The 21,380-nt window shown below is 34.8% G+C and overlaps 1 protein-coding gene across 2 annotated transcripts in view; it reads right to left on the reverse strand.

Annotated features, from left to right (window-relative positions):
* The window catches only part of LRRC7 (leucine rich repeat containing 7), a gene marked incomplete at its 3' end in the record, with an annotated part of 507,551 nt that overhangs the window by 386,891 nt on the left and 99,280 nt on the right, over window positions 1-21,380 (reverse strand). For both annotated transcript variants that reach the window (XM_081225604.1, XM_081225603.1), the window contains exon 2: window positions 8,472-8,569. In XM_081225604.1, the coding sequence (XP_081081730.1) occupies window positions 8,472-8,569 (98 nt within the window). The remainder of the gene's footprint in view (window positions 1-8,471; window positions 8,570-21,380) is intronic.

Genomic DNA, 21,380 nt, shown 5'->3' on the forward strand with positions numbered 1-21,380 from the left:
ATTTACCAATTATTTGAAGAACTTGACATGCATAGCCCAACACTTTCCTCCATCTTTCTTTGGGGTGAAGCTGCTTCAGGAAAGACACAGTACACTGGTCTGTTTCTCATTGCTATAAATTTTATAGGAGGAATTCCCCACATGAGGAGGCCTGTGGCTTTTCTGTACTGCTGTGGCTGAGTCAGTTAAGTATGCATAAATCTTGAGTACAGTATGAAGAAGTCCATTGTTGCCAAACATCACAGCTATGTCCTCCAATCTAGCTTTTAAAAGTAATAAAGTTGATGATTGATCTCTAACTTCCTGACATCTTGTCAATATCTTAATTGGTTCCAAAATTGGTCTGGAATACGGAAATTACTTATTGGATGCCTTTAAACTCCAATAAGTATCATGGCATGAATCAAGTTGTATATTTTATAGTTCATTTGTTTTTGGTAAACCTCTATTAGAGTGATACTTATATATCAAATATTGTGCTTAATGCTAGTGGTAGACAAATGAATAAGATGTATCTGCCTGCCCTTAAGCAACTAACAACCCAACGGGGAAAAAATAGACATGAAAGCAAATGATAAAATACTGTGTTGTAAGTACTGCATTAATAATCTGTGCAAAGTGTTTCAGGGACTAATAGGAGGGAGGTCCTGCCCTCTGCCAAGGAGAGAAGGAGAACTTTTCATAAAGAAGGAATAAATTAGTAGAGTGGTAACTACTGAAATATACAGAAGGATATAGAAAGGGCTGAAATTTTATTTGAAGAAGGCTTTCACCAGATAAGAGAACCAACGTTTAGCAAAAATATGTAGCAAGTGAATTTGTTTTTCAAACTCCTCACCTATATAACCATTTTTTGACCTTTCCTTTCTCTTCCTGGGCATTCAAACATCTCTTGAAATTTGATTCCTTGCGATTACTGAGATTAGTGATCTAAAATCACTTTTATGATAGTCTTAAGATTTGACTAGCATTACCCTCAAATGAATTTGCATTTTAAAAGAAGTCCAGGGACTTCCCTGGTGGCACAGTGGTGGAGAATCTGCCTGACAATTCAGGGGACATGGGTTCGATCCCTGGTCTGGGAAGATCCCACATGCCGCAAAGCAACAAAGCCTGTAAGCCACAACTACTGAGCCCACGTGTCACAACTACTGAAGCCCACGCACCTAGAGCCTGAGCTCTGCAGCAAGAGAAGCCACCGCAATGAGAAGGCCGTGCACCACAGCGAAGACCCAACAACGAAGACACAATGCAGCCAAAAAAAAAAAATTAATTAATTAATTTAAACAAACAAAAAGAGAAGTCCAGTGAAGAGTCAAGCCCTAACTCAAGCGAATGGTTTGCTAAGCCAGAGGTGCTAGGAAAATTAGTGCTAGTGGATCTTTTCTAAAATTATATCCTAAATAGAATCTTGGGAGAAATATGGCTGCAGATAGCTAAGGAAACTGGTTTAAACCTGGAGATATTCCAGAGAAGAGTTTAAGACATATTTTTGCCTGAATTTCTATTATTACCTTGAATGGAAAAACTGTCTAAAATACATCAACTTTGTACAAAGTTTGCTTGAGCCTGATTTCAATTTTCTAATTGGTCTAAGAAGGTTCAGGCTGTAAGTCTAATTTAATCTAACCTCCCTTTAATCTTACTTTTACCTCATGCCAAAATTATTAGTAAGCAACATGTAATAATTTCAGGTGTGCTGATAAAATTCAAGTTGAAAATGCAACGTTATTTTTTGTTATGACGCTGTATAGTCACAATCTAAGATAATAATAAAGTTAAACAAGAGTAAGATTTTCTAGCTAATGAGAAAACACTGACCACTTGTTTCTCTTGAGCCCCCTTGTACTAAAACCATGTATATTATTCCTTTGGCTTTGTTGTAGGAATTAAGAAAGGGTCACCTAAAGAAAGACCTAAGAAATGAGGGGTGGGAAGGACTAGTCTCCTAGAATGGATATGCTAACTAAAACGATAAGCAGAGCTGGGTAGGAATGTGTAATTCAGCAAACCTGATGTTTTAGATACATGACTGTTAATTTATAATTCTTTAAGCTATATACACATTATATACATTTCTTTGTATGATAGTTTATGTTTAAAAATTCAGAAATGAATCCTGGAGAGCTAAAATGAGGACACAGAATACTGTAGTGTAGGTATATAGCATGGAACAGTAGGAATAAGGTAGCTTCTGGAGTCAGACGAACGTTTGCATCCCAGCTTTGGCACTTACTAGCTGTGTGACATTGCATAAATTATTTAACATGTCTGAGACCCTACAGCTTCATCTATACAATATGGCTAATAATAGTTCAAATTTGAAAGAAAGAAGGGCTGGCTCTAGAATGGAAGGGAGATGTAGGGGAAATGGGTCTCATTCCAAACCAGAAGGAACTGTATTTTAAGGAAAGTTAAAGGAGCAGTTGAAGATAATGGACACATAACTGCCCACAAATTGTAGGGCTTAGATAGGAAAAGAGGGCTGTGAATGATTAATAGAGGCCTGGAAGTCACTTTAATATCAGTGCCCAGATTCTTGATCTCCCAAGTACCACCTCTTCTGTTCCTTGTTCCCATTCCCATCCCTAAAATATTTTGGGATAGCTAAGTATATACAGACAAATATACAATACAAACAATAGCATAGGATACCGTGCTGAATAACCTTACCTGTTCCATTATGCTAGGTCAAATGGCAAATACATAATCTTACTTTCATTTCCTTACCTTATCTAGGATTACTTTTAATACCAAACCAGTTCTTGAATCTGATCGGTCCAGTATAACAGGCTTAAGCCAATGAGTGCATAGCAGTCTTATGGTGTATAGTAATGGTACAGGAATAGGAATTTATCCCAATTTAGGCTAGTGAAATGACAGGGAACATTTTCTAGGATCATCTAGGAGGTTTGCTAGCGTAAAGAGAAGCCCGAGAAAAGATAGTAAGTCTTCTGCATACTGACATTGTTATGCACATGTGTGAGGCCTATAACTACATAGCATGGTGTTACCATCCTGAGGATTACTTCAAATTTCCTTAGCAGATATGCGCCCTTCCCCACACCCACTGCATAAGCCCCCAGACCAAGTGAGTGAGATGACAGTAACATCCGGTCATCAACATCATACTTGAGTCATTAATACATAGTTTGAAGTAGGAACCTGGTAAAGAATACAAGTATCTGGGGATTCACCACAAAATTGGGATGAAGTCCATGAGAAGAAGGGTAGCCTTAGGATCTTCTTAATTAAGGCACTCCACTTCTTACAATGCATTTAGTGTTCCCTACTCCTTTATCCTATTTACCATAAATCATCCAAGGCTTGACTGGTTTTCAATCCTTGATTCATTGACACATACTTAATATAAACTTCTTAATAAGGATGGTGCATCAGCTCTCTGAAGGAGAAAACTAAAATGGGAAACAGAATGCCAAAAGAATGGGTAACTAAAAAGCAAGAACAATCACAACAGAAGTGAAAGATGACAACTTGATTTGGAGGGATGCCCAGATGGAATTCTAGACAGAAATGTGTATTTATAAAACTGTCCTTGAATCATCAGCGAAAGGTTAAATCATGTTCAGTAACTTCTAATATGAAGGCAGGAACCTGACTAATTATCATGATTTTCACCAAACTGGTTAATACAAGAATATTTTGACATTTGGAAAGGTAGCACTCAGTTATTTGAAAACAAAATAATTTTAAATGTTATCTCCTGATAATATAAAACAGATTGTTTATATTAAGGAAAAGTAAAATATCAATGCTGTAAGGATAGAATTATGTTATTAGGAATTTAAATTTTATGACGGTAAAATAAAGAAAGAAAAACTTTTCAATTAATTTTTCTTATTCTTCAGAAACTGAACAGAAAGGCTCTGTGGAATTTTAGTTCACACAGTATGGACTCAGGGAAATTTTGAGGAAAAATTATACCTTCATAGATATTTCTCTATATGAAAACAATTGTGTTGTTTTTTTTTCTTTTAAACAGGCCACAATCACAACTATGCTACCAAAAATTACTTAGCTATTGAAAACTAAATTGGACTGCGTAAAAAATTTAAAAGAGATAACATAGCAAAGTTATTGAAACAAAGTTTAAGAAAATACAAATTTTTAAAAAACTAAATTGAAGTCATAAACATTTAGGATTGTTTAGGACTGTTATATCCTCTTGGTGAACTGACCCCTTTATCATTATGAAATTATCTTCTTTACTATGTTTTACTCTGGACTTACTTTTTTCTGATATAAATATAATCATTCAAGCTTTCATTTAAATACTTTTTCTATCCTTTTATGTATAACCTTTTCATATTTTTACATTTAAAAGGCATTTTGTATAGCAACTTCTTCTCTTTTTTTTTTTTGTTTTCTTAACCAATCTGACAGGTTTTCTCTCATTTTTTTTTTTTTTTTCGGTATGCAGGCCTCTCACTGTTGTGGCCTCTCCCATTGCGGAGCACAGGTTCCGGACGCGCAGGCTCAGCAGCCATGGATCACAGGCCCAGCCGCTCTGCGGAATGTGGGATCTTCCGGGACTGGGGCACGAACCCGTGTCCCCTGCATCGGCAGGCGGACTCCCAACCACTGCGTCACCAGGGAAGCCCCCCTTGGTTTCTAATTCCTCTATTTTTTTTCTCTTGACTTCCTGTGGGTTACTTGAATATTTTTTAGTTCAACTTTTATTTATTTATAAGTTTTTAGTATAAATAATGAAGTAAACAGCCATACTGAGAATGTACATATATCAAGGAACTGCAGAGATCTCTAGAACCTAAAGATGGCCCTCAGCTGGAAGTCAGCAAAAAGAGGGGCCCTTGGTCATAGAACCACAAGAAAGTGAATACACAAGAAAGTGAATTCAAGCCTAAGTAAGCTTGGAAGTAGGTTCTTCCCCAATTGAGTTCATGATGAAACTTCAGCCTGGTGAGACCCTGAGGCAGAGAACCTAGACAAGCCCTACCTGGATTCTTGACCCAAAGAAACTGTGAGATAAAGTGTTTTAAGCCAGTAAGTTTGTGGTTATTTATTACATAGCAATATAAAACTCATATAGCATCATAAAGAGACTATTAGTGGTCTGAATGAAAGCCGTTTCAGCAGAGTGATTGGGTAGGAGCCAGACTGCATTGATTTGGAGGAATGAGTCGGGGGTAAGTAAATGGAGTGAGTATAGATAACTCCTTTGAGAAGTTAGCCTGAGAACAGTCTGAGAATGTAGGGCTGTAGCTGAATGGTGCTTTGGTTTTGAGGACAAAGTTTTTATTTTTATTTTTTAATGGTAAGTAACTTGAACATATTTAAAAGTCTGTCTTTTACAAGAATCAATTTTTACTGAAAGTTTGCTTGACTATGTTAAATGCAATAAAGCTAGATATAATTCACATGAAATAATTGGTTAAGAGCTATGTCTGGTGACCTAATGTTGATATTAATATTGATAATATTGTAAAAACTATAAAAGATTATAAAAGACAGCAGTATGAATTCTGTTATTTAGCAAAATCCTCTTATTTGCAATATCTCCAAATTCAAGAGGGCTCACCTTGCATCTGGAGGATCCTATTGCCTGAGTCAAGTTCCACTATTCTTTCAATTCTCAGTAAAACAAAGCCACTATCATTTGGCTTTCTATGATGATTTTCTAAGGTGGCAGCTTTCCATGAGAACTGACCAGTAAGTCTTGGTCTAGATCCCATGTTGAATTTGTAGAATCATAGGGAAAGAACTTGTGTGAGACAAATTACTATCTAACACGAATTACTATCTAACATTGCTGCAAGAATTCCAGCTTTATGTCATTTGTTTACAACCTGTTCCTTGTTTTATATTATTATTTCTAAAAATAGTGGTTATAATTTCTGTAGATTTTCATTTCTATGATCAAAACATGCTTTCTATTCTCAGATGGTTAGTTTGAAAAACGAAGAACAATAATAATAAATGAAGCGGAAGAGAGAGAGGAGGAAAATAATTTGCCATGTCCCAAGTTCTATACCAGGTACTTAATAAAAATCTTCCTTAATTCTCCAAATAACCCTTCAAGGTAGGCTCTTTAATTAATCTCATTTTTCAAATAAGTAAACTGAGTCTTAGATTAAGGAAATAATACCCAGGGTCCTGCAGCTGTTCATTAGGTGTCACATTAGAACACCCTTATGGTGACTTTAAAGTTAATGTCTTAATTAACTACTATATTGCTCCCATTCTAAAAAAGAGGATTCTTTCTTAAGGAGTTAACAGTGGTCTGTACAGGACAAGAAGGACTGTTCATTAAACTAACAAGGGATAATGAAGACCTCTCTGGCAGGGAATAATACTTTACATGTTTCTCATTTCTCATTATGTCTTTCCATGTTTAATAACATAGTCAATCCAGCTGAGCTCCTGTAGTGATATTTCAAAAATTGTCCTGACTGCCACGATTCAATTGTTGAGGACTTGCTTGTTACAACACAGGAAACAGTTATATTATGTATCTTACGTTATAAAACAATAAGACTTAACTCTGAAATATGTCTATCATTAGTCTTTTGTATCCATGGTGATTTAATGTCATCTTGCCGTCAGTCATTTGACTTAGGCTAGTGGTTTTCAGACTGGAGCTTTCATCAGAGTCTCCTGTAGGGCTTCTTCGAAACACACAGATTACTGGATCCGACTCTCAGACACTTGGATTCAGTAGATGTGGTTTGTAGACCTTAAAATTTGTGTTTCTTACAAGTTCCCAGATGCTGCTAATGCTGCTGCTGGTCTGAAGACCACGCTTTGAGAACCACTCACCCAGACCAGGGTTTTAAAACTTTTTCTGTAAAGAATCAGATATATACTTTTGGCTTTGTGGACCATATAGTCTCTGTCACACTGCTTAACTCTTTCTTTGCCATGGAAAGCAGCCATACACAATACCTAAATAAGTAGGAGATGGCTGTGTTTCAATAAAATTTTATTTACAGAAACAGGTGTTGGGATGGATTTGGTAAATGGACCATAGGTGGTCAACCTCTGGCACAGACCAACTCAGTATAAGAGGCCTGAAAAATAACTTTGTATATATTAAATATACTCTGTGACTCCATGAGAATCAACTATAGATTTATCCACAAAAACCCTTTCTAAGTTTCTAAATAAAATCTGCAGAACTATAACAGAGACTAAGCTGATTGTGTTAAACCAGCACAGAGGAGAAACCCCAAAGCTTTCCTATGAACCCAATAAAAAAGCAATAGTTTTATGCACGAGTCTGAATCCTATAAACAGTTTCTGTTCTAACATGCCCATGAACTATAACTTCATTTTCAAATTTTAGTTTTAATTGGATATTGTTTATAATGCTAGAAACTATAAATATACCAAATAAAAGAAAACTAACACTATATTGAATGACATAGATGCCAACCCAATCAGATTATCTGTTGACTTTATAATAAAATGAAACAAAACAAAGGTACTCTATTTGCCATAAGTGTGCCCAGATTTAATATATTTGGTCTTTACCTGGAATGGTGTACTTCAAACTAATTTAAAATGCCAATATAACCCTAAAAATCTACTAAACTATATACGCCAGTGAACCCACTGCATTAGCTCTATGGTTACAAAATGTAAACTCCTGTAAAAAGACATCATTCAGAAATTTTTTTCTGAATTTTTGTCATAATGGATTGTGATTTAGTACCCTGAAAATAATTAGATGCAAGTGCCACGAGGAAAGCTAGTATTATGGGTCATCTTATAAACTTAAAATGCAAGTATTATGTTAAACATCTCCAAAAATGCTATATTTAGATGCAATATTTAGATAAAATCTCTACAATTATATATTGTAACATTTTGATAATTTAAAGATGGATTAAAATGGCTTTCTGAGGGGATACATGACTTATTTCAAAATCTTTTCCTAAATTCGATTAAATCAAATGTTTCATTTTTATCAATGGATTTAGATTTGCTACTAGACATTTATTCTTTAGTCTAATGAAGTTGTTTTCAAAGAGTCCTCAGTTTAAAAAAAAAAAGGTTGAAATAGAATTGTGGTCAAATGACACTGGAAAATGTTCACTTTAAACACACTAAAAGTTTTTTGTTTTGTTTTTGTTTTTTTGTTTTTTTTGTTTTTTTACTTCAGGACTCTTTGGAAATAATATTTATGGTACAGATATCTAAGAAAGATGGGGTAAATTGTGTAGCTTTTTCCAATCTCATTTGAACATGGAACCAAATTATTAGTAGAGCATTTTGAAGTACAAGAGAAACACTTAAGAAAACAATGTTCTTAGTGCCTGAATCCAGGTACCATATGATATCTTTTTAAAAATAAATTCAATTAGAATCAACAAGTATTTGTTAAGTACCTCTGTTATTTGACTTATCACTTAAAGGTTAACGTTTTACTTTTACTATGCCACTCACCTAAGTCTATCTAGAATGTAGTTAAACCTATTAAACATACTTACACTCCTCTTCAGGCCTCTTCCGAAGGGCTGCACGAACTTCTTTACAAGGACTTCTCTGATATTGTGGGGGATTCCTTCCCCTTATTAGGTTCTCCATCCTACAGGAGGGAATTAACAGAATATTTTAATACCAAAATCTTGATAAATTTTAACAAGTTAAATGGTTTAAATCAAGAGTCAACAATTCAGGTAGACCACACCATTAAGAGTATCTAGCAAGGAGTAAGACAGTAGGGAGTGGCAGTGAATGTGGTAAACTGGAGAGTGCTTGACTTTTCTTAGACATTCCAATTTTAAAAATATAAAAACACATGTGGATGAAACTCATACGCACAGTCTCCAGTTAGAGACTGTTATGGACTGAACGTTTGTGTCCCCATCCCCTCCACTCTTCCAACCCTTCCCCTCCACCCCCCCATTCATATGTTGAAACTCTAATCCCCAGGGTAATGGTATTTGGATGTGGAACCCTTGATAGGTAACTAGGTTTAGTTGAGGTCATGAGGGTGGGACACGCATGATGGAATTAGTATTTTTATAAGATGAGGAAGAGAGACCAGAGCTCATTCTCCCCTGCCATATGAGGACACAGTGAGAAGGTAATCATCTACAAACCAGGAAGAGGGCTTGCACCAGGAACAGAATCTGCTGGTGCCTTGATAGTAGGCTTCTAAGACTCCAAAACTGTTAGAAATAAATGTCTATTGTTTCAGCCACCCAGTCTGTGGTATTTTGTTATAGTCCAAACTAAGTCAGAGACCCATTAACGAAAGAATGATTACTTATAAAGCAAACACATTTATCAAAAATCAGGTTACCCTTTAGAAAGAAAGATCATATCTTTCACCAACATTCTGAATACCAGTTTTCAGGAGTTTTAATTGCTGCTTTCCTCTGTGTTAATGATTAAATTGGGAGGAGTTTTCTAATTCTAATCATTGTGCTTTCTTGAAAATATGGTTAATATAAAGTGCACTTCTCAGTTACTTCTGATGCTGACAACCAGAAAATAATAATAAATGGACCAAATGCAACTTGGGTTGGCATATTAAACAGCATATACTCTGTGGTTAGTATTTTCTGGTTTTAGTAAACCTTACAGTTTTGTGCCACCAATGCACACTCTGCTTATTTTGAAAACATTAACCAACTATTGAGTGTTTAGGATTTGAAAATTCAGAACAAAACAATGATATTTATCATTTTAAAAATATAAACATAGCTTTTAACATCTACATAATTATTCTAATGGGATATCACTGGTTTTAACAAACATGCTGGCTGATAGCATGTATTGAAAATGGTGTGGTTGTTGTGGGTTATGGTGGTAGAAGGTCTCCTAGGGTGAGTAGTACAGAGAATTATATTTCTAGTGTCTAGAGAGGAAATTGGGAAAGGATAATCCAATAAAATCAATATGTAAAATGGTGTGAAATATGAGATAAATAACCTTTTGTACTGGAAGAAGAACATAACACTATTTCTGTGAGAAGCTGTCACTGGTTCTTAGAAATACTTTTCCAAATACACTTCCTTAAATCAAACCATTCATAGGTAGGGACTACTTTATATTCGTGTGTATGCTCACTCATATGCCCATGCTTGTGTATGTAAAGTACAAAAAAACATTTCTCAATGTGTGATGATAACTTGAAACTTAGTTTCACTTGAAGATCATTTCAAGTGAGAGAAAGAGTTCAAGGTTATAATAATACAATGACAGGAAATCAAGTGAAAACCTCAAGAGTTTAAGACATAATTTGCTTTAATACTATATATGGGGGCAAAATTAATCTTCCAGGACCACCCCTGCAGTTTCAGTACAAGGATTAGCCATGTAAATTATATAAAATGTTCTAGATCCTGACTCGAATTAATTCAGTGCACTATTTTGATTACATGTTTCAGAAAATACATGAAGTTTCATGATGATATAATAACAATTTAAGTGAACTTTAGTTAATCACTAGTATTTACAAGCTCAAGATAGTAAAATACAACAAACATAACCTACAAATGCAAGTATCTACATAAAATTGTGATTTAATTTTAAAAACCAATTAGTCATCGTGATTATACAGATGAGGATGACAACTTACCCTGGTTGGAAATCTATGTAAACCAGTCTCTTAGATAGGCTATTACTTTTCCTTTTATGTATCTGACTATAGAGAATGTGAAAACAAAAATGGTCTAGTTGATTTCGATGTAATTATATTTGAGGGTATGTCAGAAAAACTAAAATACAAGTTAGAAAGCACTGCCAAAGGCTCCAGGAGAGTTTCACTTACATGGTTGCTATTGGCATCAAAGATCACCAAGAATCATGGTGCCCAAATGTTGCATTATGGGAATGCTCACAAGCAGATATGCAAGAGATTATGCAATGTTAGCAATGCCGCATAGTTTAACTGTGATGAGCCTAGGTTCTGGAATAGACTGCCTGGGCTAAACTCCCATTCTGTCTCTTAAAGGATGATTTTAGGGAAAGATACTTAGCTACTTTATATCTTAATTTTCTCAGCAATAAATGGGGATAACATTAGCTACCTCATAGGACGGTTGTGAGGATTAAATACGTTAATAGTTTACATGTGCTTATACTGTGTCCGCCACGATACAAGAGCTCAGCAAGTGTAGTTATTATTAATCATAATTATCCCAAATAAAAATGAAATCATATACTAAAATTTTAAATGTCTGGTATGTTAGGAGAAATATGAAAACTAGCCTTTAATAAAGAAAAAGAACAGATGACACTGTTGAGAAAAAAAATTCTGGCTAAACAATGTTCTGGTTATTGGAAAAATACAAAACATCCATGCACATAAATGGCCAATTTTCAAAATGAAGAACTTAATAAACTGTATTTCATTTTATTCAGTAAGATTTAAAGGATTACTCTATGACAATCTTCCAAGGATACTCAGATGGATAAAAGTGGGCTGGTATCCTCATGAATTAATTAAAGTGCTAAATAACTTATTCTTTCTTAGAGAGTTCAGAAGATGTTACAAAACTGTATAGTGCCCTTTGACCTTAGCAAGAACAATGAATATATCTTAAAATGTATTACCACTTATCATTTATTCCATCTAATCCTTACCACAACCTTCTGAAAGAACATTTTGAAGATGAGGAAGCTAATGTTCAAAAATGTTCAGTGACCTGATCCTGGCCACACAGGAATTAAGAGGTGCAACTGAGATTTAATCAAGGTTTTCTGATTTTTTAAATCTTTTTCTAGTTGCTTTTTAACCCACTATTTCCATGAGTCCATGATTAGCTATAGATAATTTCACTAGGAGACTAAATGCTTGCGATTCTACTATATCGTGCTTATTTAATTTTGATGGAATTCTTATTGAACATAATATTAATATTTAAATTAGTATATACTCATATATAAATAGTATATATTACATTAAATATAATACTACACAAATATATATATTTGTAAAAATGTTTATCTGCTAATTACATGTTGAGTTTTTTATCATTTAGCTTTTTTCATTGAAATGTTTGCTTCTATTAGTGATATTTTAAGTTTTTAGAACCACGAAAAAGATAACTGGGGTCAAGGAAACTCACTGTAAACTAAAATACAACACAGTAATAGATGAATAAAATTAAAATAGCACTAAAAGTCATTGAACTGCTAAATGTTACACCCAGTGGAAAATACACTTTGAATAAAATTAAATGTTTTATAGAGCAATGTTCATGTCCAAACCATTATATAACTCTGAGACTTCCATACTCTTGAGATTACACTTCTGGCCACTTGAACTCTTCCACCAGTGTCAGCTATGATCTACAGTTTGCATTAGATGGTCAGACAAAATGACCAAGAATGAAGTCTTAGAGCACAGCCGGGACACAGCAAAGATGCTATTCTAGCTAATCGCAAGCTTGGCATGTCACCAGAGGGAATGTGTTAATAGTTCCAGCAAGGAGAGATTAAGTGTGATGACCACAGGCAAGACAGTTGCTCTAACAACTCATTGAAGAGCTCTGAAAAGTGCAGCCTACATGTCAACTGCTGGGAAGAAATAGGGGCATCCAGATTAATATCAAACAGCGTGAAAAAGCAATCAGAGGCTATAAGCAACAGTATCCACAACTCTCATGGTGGTGTCTCCAAAATTTAGCTCACAAAATCATCTGCAGAGGTTTATAGAACTACAGATTCCCCCATTTCCAGTACTAAAGATTTCCATTCAGTAGACTGGGGTCAGGCCCAGGTAGATATATTTTTCAACATCAATCAAGTACTTCTAAAGTAGCCTTACACTGGTCCCAATACTGGCATTGGGAAGCCCTGTAAATAAAAAAATATATATATACTTGAAGAGGTAGGAAAGGGAAGTTCAGTGAATTCATTCTGCTGATACAGAGGTAAGGTGAGGGCCTAGTGAGGAGGCTGCAGTTAGGATAGGTACTATCAAAAATGAAAAGAGTAGCCAAAGCAAAAGATTCAAAGGCTTGCCAAGTTGGCTGGAGGTCAACTAGGTGAACCTGGAGGCTGACCATTTATAATGCTGATCATCTCAACAGTGAATTGATTTCCTCTACCAAGCTTTGGCAGACTCAGCTGGATCAGAGAATAAGTCTGGATTGACCTAGAATTGTGGATTGGGTTGATGGTCTGGTCAGTGAATAAAGCAAGGGAAGCATGGGTGAAAATATGGATGAAGTGGATTTACTCAGTATGGAGGAGGAAGAGGAAGAACGATTGAGTGCCTGGAGGAAAAGAGAGTTCGACTAAGAAAATAGAGGTATCAGGTATTGGTATTTCTAAATGTCTATTATGTGCCAGGTGATTTATTAGGTTCTTTATATATATTACTCATGCTATTCTTATTTTTTCATGGCTAATCTGAGGCTCAGCGATGTTAAATAACTTGCTTAGGATCACACAGCAAGTGCAAAAATTAGAATTTAAATCCAGATCTGACTCCAGAGCCCATGGGGTTAGCTACTATGTGGACTGTGTAACAGAAATTTCTTTAATGGTGCTAATGCTCAGTATCTGTGCTGTCCAGTACAGTAGCTGCTAGACATATACACAGTATATTCCCACTTGGAATGTGGCTAGTGTGACCAAGGAGCTGAATTTGTAATTTCTAAAATTTGATTGAATTTTAGTTTATTTAAATTTCAATTTCAATATGACAAGTAATCACTCTATTAGACAGCATTGCATATCTAGAAGGCCCTATTAACTTAGCACATGACTGGTGAAAATCCAGTTCTCCACTGAAGACCTCTAAATTAAAGTCAACATGAGCAGGAAAGTAAAGTTATGGAAAAGTATTCTGTATGAGGATCTTTTGGACACAAATAAACAACTTAACTTCTCACTGTAGAACTGGCTTACAGTAACCCCCTAGGAGCTTCCTTGCAAAAACACACTTTTCATGCAACTATGGTTTTCAATTACGGAGCTCTCCTCCTAGCACATTGAAGTACCTTGGATACTCACTTGAAATTTCTTCCTATCTCAGGGACTTCTTACATGCTGCTTCCTTTGCCTCAAATGATCTTCCTCCTATTATCTAAATAACTCCTAATCACTGTTCCAATCATCACTATAACATGACTTTTTAAGAGAGTTTTCTTTAACTCCTTCATCTAACTAGATCTCCCAATATGGTTCAACCCTGCAACCTAGAATTTTCTATCATAGCACTTATCACATATTGCAATTACATATCAGACTTCTGGATTTCTGTTTAATGCCTGCCTTTCTCCTGAACTGTAAGTTCCATGGAGGCACAGACAATGTCAGTTTTATTCTCCATTCTATTGGAGAATTTAGTACAGTGCTTCATGTTCATACTCGTTGCTTGAATGAATGAATGAATCTATCTCTCCTAATCTTGCCATAACGGAAAATAGATGATGCTGGGATCATTCTGTGTGACCTAGGTGGTCAACCTAGTGAGTGGCCTTTCAAATACTGTGGCTATCATACCTTTACCCCCAACTCATGTGCTTCCTCTCAGTCATTCATTGGCACCCCTAACACTTTCCTAGTAGGCCATCACCTTGCACTGAACAGCCTCTCACCACCCTACTCTGCACCAGCTGCCAAGCATGAACAGACATTGGATAGCAGGTTAAACTGCCCCAGGTTCCCTTTGCTGCAAGACCAAGGAGATGAGAGGGGGAGGAGGAGACAAGATAGATAGAACATCAGGAGCTGCTCTCCTCAGGGTGATGCATCCCTGTGGGGACTTTCTCCAGCAGAACCAGGGGAATTCCCTATGTTCCCACAGGTAGATTACAGGGGATTATGAGTAATGAAAAGAGATTTTATCATGACACCAAAAAATCGATTAAAAAGCAAAATCAACTTGTTTTGCTTACAAGATTCCAACGATATGGAGGCTATTTTTCTCCTTCATTGAACTTATTACTATACTTGCTGCTTTGTGAGCACAACCCAGACTGGAAGTATGTAGTGCTTAATGGGTCTATTTGATAATTAGACAACTTAGATAAGCCCCTAAATGACGTTCAGTGCACAAGTAATGAATTGAGTATTTGCAAACCCCTTTGCTTTGTGGTCTGTAGGCTTCCTAAGACTCCTTAAGGAAAATTTAAAAAATCTGTAAACTAGATATAAAATAAATTACAAAGAGTAAATATCCTTAACTTATTACTTTCTAGGAAAGTAAAAATTCCAATTTTGTGTTAATAATTATCTTTAATTAAACAATCTGAAATAAATGCAGACATTTTTCAAAAAATCAGACTGGCATTTCATTGAGCATTTATTTAACTTGATTATAAGCAGAATTGGACACAATAAGCTACACACCTATAAATAAACACAATCTTTTATATTTAGAGTGACAATCTACATGAGTAGGAAGCTTAGTAAGATCTATAATAAAATATGGTAGCATTTGTTGCCTTCAAACTTGACAATGAATGTACAGGAGCATTTCTTTTAAAGTACAATGGCATACAATATTGACTACAATCTGAAATTTCATCCAATTAGTTCTGGGGTAAAGAGGGTACTACCTTTCAATTAGTCGGAGTCTAAAGTTTAAAGTGTCTATCATGTGACATAAGTGAAAGATCTTTTTCTTTCCATAGCTACTCCATCTTTCTTGGTATTCCTTAGCACAGTGCCTAGACTATGGTAAATGCTCCATAAATATTTAATTAATGATTTAATGGATGGATGATTGAAGTCTGCTCCTTCCTGACAGTAATATTTGGAAGATTTTCATTTTTCATTCCAAATTTTACCCATCCTTGAAGATATATTTTTAAGTTCCAATTCTACTAAGAAACAAATCCAACCACTTCAAATATACTCAGTGCTTGCCTTCCGAATCTTCTATATGATATTTATTAAATGTTTGGAAGTGTAACCGGTGATTTTCTAGCTAGTATTATTCTTCAGTTCAATGTTTGAAATGAAGAATTACTCATCTGTATTACTCATATAGATTCTAGACCATTTGAGGGCTTTGACATAACACACTACAGTTGTTGAAATACTTCCATATAATTTATTTCATTTCATTTTCTTGACAATTCTGAAGTAGGTATCAGTGCATTACTATTTATAGATGAGACAACAGGAAGTCTGAGCAATTAAGTGACATATGCAGAGTAACACAGGAGGGCCAGAGGAAGGACTTGAACTCTGGTCTTTGGACTCCTAAAATGCAGTTTTCATTTCATAATGCTGAGAAAATATTATCAGTCTTTTCTTTTTTCTAATGTCTAGTGGATCATAAAGCAGTTCTCTTACTGAGTTGTAGGTGTTCACTAAACCTTAAAATATGGAATATTTATGTTATTGTGATTTTGACTTACACGTCTACAAGTCTAAAAACTAAATAGAAATAATTAATGGAAAATAAAAATATAAATAAATAAATAAATAAAATAATAAGAATTTAAAAAATGAAAGTGTGCTTAAGCCTGCATATGGGAAAAGGAAAATTAAGATTGCTCTATTATTTTTAGAAATAATAATTAGTAGTCTGTTCTACCCAGGAAAAGAGAATAATAAGGGGCAGCATGCTGTGACCATACATCTTTACAACGTTCTAAAGCCAAGTAACCCCCCAGCACTTCAGAATTCCTTCGTTGGCTTTGAATTCAAGAAAAAAGAGGAAAGAGTTGAAAAAGTAGTGGAAAGTGTTCTTGCTTTATCACTGAGTTGCTGTTTCTTTCTTTCTTTTCTTTTTTTCTTTTTATGGAAAGTTGAGCCTGAATTCAGCACAGTGAAACAATCTCCAAACCAAACTAAAACTATGCATGCATATTAAGCATAAGGTAGCCATTAAAAAGTCTCAAGTGTTTATAAAGATCCAATTTGAACTGCAAATGACAGGGCAAAAATAATCAGTACCCAATTATCTCAGTCAAATATTTTGAGTTGATATTTAATAAGGACAAACTGGATGAAATTAAACAGCAAGATTGTTGCAGGAAAAAAAATCACATCTTAACTACACTTAAACTGCTTGGAAACAGAGTGAAATGCCTAACATAACAAAATGATAGGTAAAGCACTGTCCACTTGGAAAAGAGCCAGATGCCTGATTTTTAAGGTCAGTGATGATTTACCAAATATTCAAGGATCATCAATAGTCTCAAAGGAGAAACTTGTTTTTACGTTGCCATGTCACACATTTAGGGGATGACAAATATAACAGTATTGTTTTCACCTTTTTTCAAGAAAATAGAATTCAAAATAGATGGGTATCATTATGGACTTGAAAATGTAGATTCTACCTTTTCTAAACGACAAATCAAAACTGGAATGTGAATGGTATATAATTTACTCTATAGAGGTTGTAGCAAACAACTGTTCCATGAAAATCTATGAAATTAATGAGAAGAGCTTGGGTAGCAATGGGAAAAAAAAAAGTCCAGCTCCTCATAAATTCAGGAAGCACACTATTACAAAATTCTAGTTTAAATTGATTTACTTTCCTCCTATTTAAAAGAAAAAAATCTTTGTATTTTTTACCCTCACAAAAAGTAGTACTATATCAGAAGTCTGTTATCTTTATGAAGGTATTTTATTAACAAATTGAACTGGTACAAAGAATAACAATCTTCCCTCAGTGAAGCTCCCTACAGAAATAAGTGAGTTACATGAAATATTTAGGAATATGTTCATTGCCAAAATCACACACACACACACACACATATACAAAACATTAAGTTCACTAAAATCAGAGTTATTAAGAAAATAAATCCCTTAAAGCTATGTATATCAAGTGGATGAATTAATAAAATATTTGCCTATAAAAAGGAATGACATTCACAGGATGGAAAAAAATGTAAAGAAGGCATAATAAGAAATAAATCAATACATCCAAAATATTCAAAACGTGTTTAGTTTACTCTTAAAAGCAAAAACAGAGCTGGCAATGTAGAAGAAATATATCAATTAAAAATGGTGAGAATTCTCTCTTAACGTTGAATCAACATAATTATGCAAAGATAAAATTGATGCTAAAAAATACAGAAAAATGCTAGTGCTTTAATAAGATTATTAACACTCAGGTTTTAATACTATTACCAAAATTATATCTGAACTGTCCATCATTTTTAAAATTTAAGAGCATATGGAAACTATTTATTTAAAAATTTGTATTTTGAATACCATGAAATACAGATACAATATAATTACCTACCATCTAGAAATTAATACAATATAATATATATTTATAAGTCCAGTCAGATTCCTTTTCTCCATTCTTTCTTTCCTTCCCCCACACACTTTGACTCTAAAGATTGAGGAAAATACCTGTCAATATTTGGGTTTCATGGTTTTTGGTCAACATTTATGAAATGAGAATACTAATGCCACCGGAATATAGAATCATCTCTCCTCTGGAAAGTCTTCTGTGATTTCACCCACCTCCCCAACTATCTTCTGTCTCTCTGTCCTATTATGGGATCCTACACATATGTCTTACTGCCTCAGCCTCCACTAAAAATCCCTGAGGACAGAAGTTGTATCATTCCTGGGGATCTAGCACAATTCACTGAACATAGAAGAAATTAAATATTCATTTTAAATGATTGAATGAATGAGTGGTGTGAGGAATAAATGTATGTCCTGTACTGCTCTAATGTGATCTACAGTTATACAACCTCTTCATATATATTATTTATTCCTCATAAAGAGACTATGGGCTTAATATTTTACAGATGAAGAAATTGAGACTCACTTCCCCAAGGTCAGCAGCAAAGCCAGACTAACGTCTAGACTTTCTGATTCCTGCTGCCCTTTGTACCTGAGCACAGCTGCCTAAATGAAGGCTCTGCTCATTTCCAGGTGATTCCACTTTCACCTGGAGCCTCATTAAGTCTCAGAGGAGGGACTACTACCATATATGGCAGTTGTTTAGATGCAGGAAAAAAATGTGTGTGGAAGGACTTAATTATTTCTCAAGAAAAGCATATACTCCTTTCTCTAAGTGAAATAGGGAGAGTTGGCAAATATGAAGTAATATTATCTTCCAAATGTGCATAAATATCTAAACATATACTATAATGTATAATGCAAATGACATCACAATCTTTTAATCAGGCATGTAAAGATCAAGTTCTTCCCTAGAGTTCTGCCTTCAGCCTGTTATCCTGCATCCTATCTCTGAGTAACCTCTTTTTGGTAGTTGTAACCCACAGGCCAATGGCTCTGTCACTGGACTGAGATTTTTGAATGTTAGGACAATGTTGCCCTAGTAAATTCTGTAGAATTGTCACACATGGCACAGAGACACAGAAGATACTCAGCATTTTTATGACTGAGTACTGGGTTTGATGGCTATCATTCTTATTGATGAGAAAAAAGAAAACTTCATAATCAGAATCATATTTGTAATTTCTAGGATGTCTTAAAGCACAAATACTTTCAATCTCTTAGTATTTTATACTAAGATGAGAAAAAATGGAACATCTTGTATCTTTTACTAAGGAAAGAAGGGTCAAGATGACTCATCTATTCCGGAAGATAGGTTTCTGGGAAAAACCCAATTTAGTTTCTATTTGAGACTGAGTGAGTACCTGAACAGCCTGAACCACTCAGATGAACATCACATAATTACGTGCCAATTCTAGGAGCATTTAGAAGCACCTTTTGGCATTTTATAAAAATTTATGGGGTCACAACAAAGAATCATATCCCATGGAGCATAGCAATTTCACCTTGTAAGTCCTCACCTGGCATTTCCTTTCTCAGTTCCTTCCCTCTGCATGGCCAGAAGGGTTTACTTTTCTTTGTTTCCTTTTGCTTATCTTCTACTGGTTTCTTTTGTGGGTAAGTAAATACATTATCCACTAAAAGAATGTTAGAGCATATGTTCACAGCCTCTGTCATACAACCTTTGCTTCCCTATGGTCTACTATCAATTCAGCAGCCAGGGAGTCTTTTAAAATCATGAGTCAGATTGTGTCACTGTGTTGAGCCAGAAAGCTGAGGATTTCCCTTCTACTCAGAGCAAAAGCCAAAGTCCTTTACGATGGCCCATGAAGCCCTTTGTGTTCTGCTTCCTGTAACCTCTCCTCACATCCTCTCCTTCCCCTCTTAATCAGTTCCAATAGTTCATTCCTCCACTAACACTGACTCTGATTTACGGTGATTTATCGTGATTTTATATGATGCTATGCTATAAGACCTCTGTTAACACTGGCATCTTTGTATATATCAGAATTATATTGCTAAGAATATATAAAATTACTTTAGGCTCAAGTAAGAGCCATTAAATGCCCATGCTATCAGTATAAAAGTGATGAGTTAAAAAACAGCTGCTATAAGGTACACTAGAGAGAATCAATAAAATGGTATACAGATTTTAATAGATTCCCTCATTTTCAATATTAATAAACCAAATGAATTTATCTCACTTGGAAGAAATGTTCTGTGAAGAAGAATGGAGGATAAATAAATCCATGTATACTTGGTGAAGAACTTGAAATAAATGGATGGCCTAAAAGACAACATGATAAAAATAGGTGATTTCATCAGGACTATTCTAGACAAAATTTTTAAACAGGAAAAAATTCAACCGCATGAACCCTCAAATTTCTTTTTGTTCATTTTCCTCATTTCCTATGTTTTCTCTGCTTTTATTCTACCTAGTTTCTCTGAAGATCTGGGTAAGTCAATAACATCTTATGGTGGATTCATTCAATATTACCCCTTACAATATTTTATATGTAGAAGATACATAAGGCAAAAAATAATATGAATGCATTTTACTTATAGTGGTTCAGATGCATAGCACCTGGATGAAGGGGAGCCTTGGGAGCACTTTTCAAATTGGACAATATAGGTAACCTTGGAATCTGATTCTACCTATGGTTCTATTGTTAGCCTGAAGTAATTCTACCTACAAGAAATATCTTGAAGTACTGGCAATCCTTTACATAAAATCATCTATTTAAAAGACAGTGGATTAAGATTTCAATAAACTGTTATTTTAAACAAATAATTATAATGTTCTTGATTAGCTATTATACTTTAAAATATTATTATGCTCTTGGTATTTCAGATTAATCATAGAGTAACAATATTTCAGGAATGGTTCTCACTATTAGAAACATAAAACTGCTGGTGAAAAACTAGGTCAGTGTGAATATGGGTCAGTTACCAGTACCTCCTCGCACTCACAGACTCACAATGCAACTACCTAATTCGGAGTCTACAACCGACTATGGATTCTTATGCCTTAATGAATCACCATGATTTTGCTTTTAATTGAATATTTATGTCTCCTACTTTCCTTTTCTTCCCTTAGTTTTTATAACCGTAAGGTAGTGAAGGATTATAGTAGTTATTTCTTGATGCTTTCCATTTTATTGTCACTAAAATGATTTATCTCTACTATCACTAATATCATAGACATTTATCAGCAG

Source organism: Mesoplodon bidens (genome assembly GCF_964165515.1).
Source record: "Mesoplodon bidens genome assembly, chromosome: 2".
NCBI classification, from domain to species: domain Eukaryota; kingdom Metazoa; phylum Chordata; class Mammalia; order Artiodactyla; family Ziphiidae; genus Mesoplodon; species Mesoplodon bidens.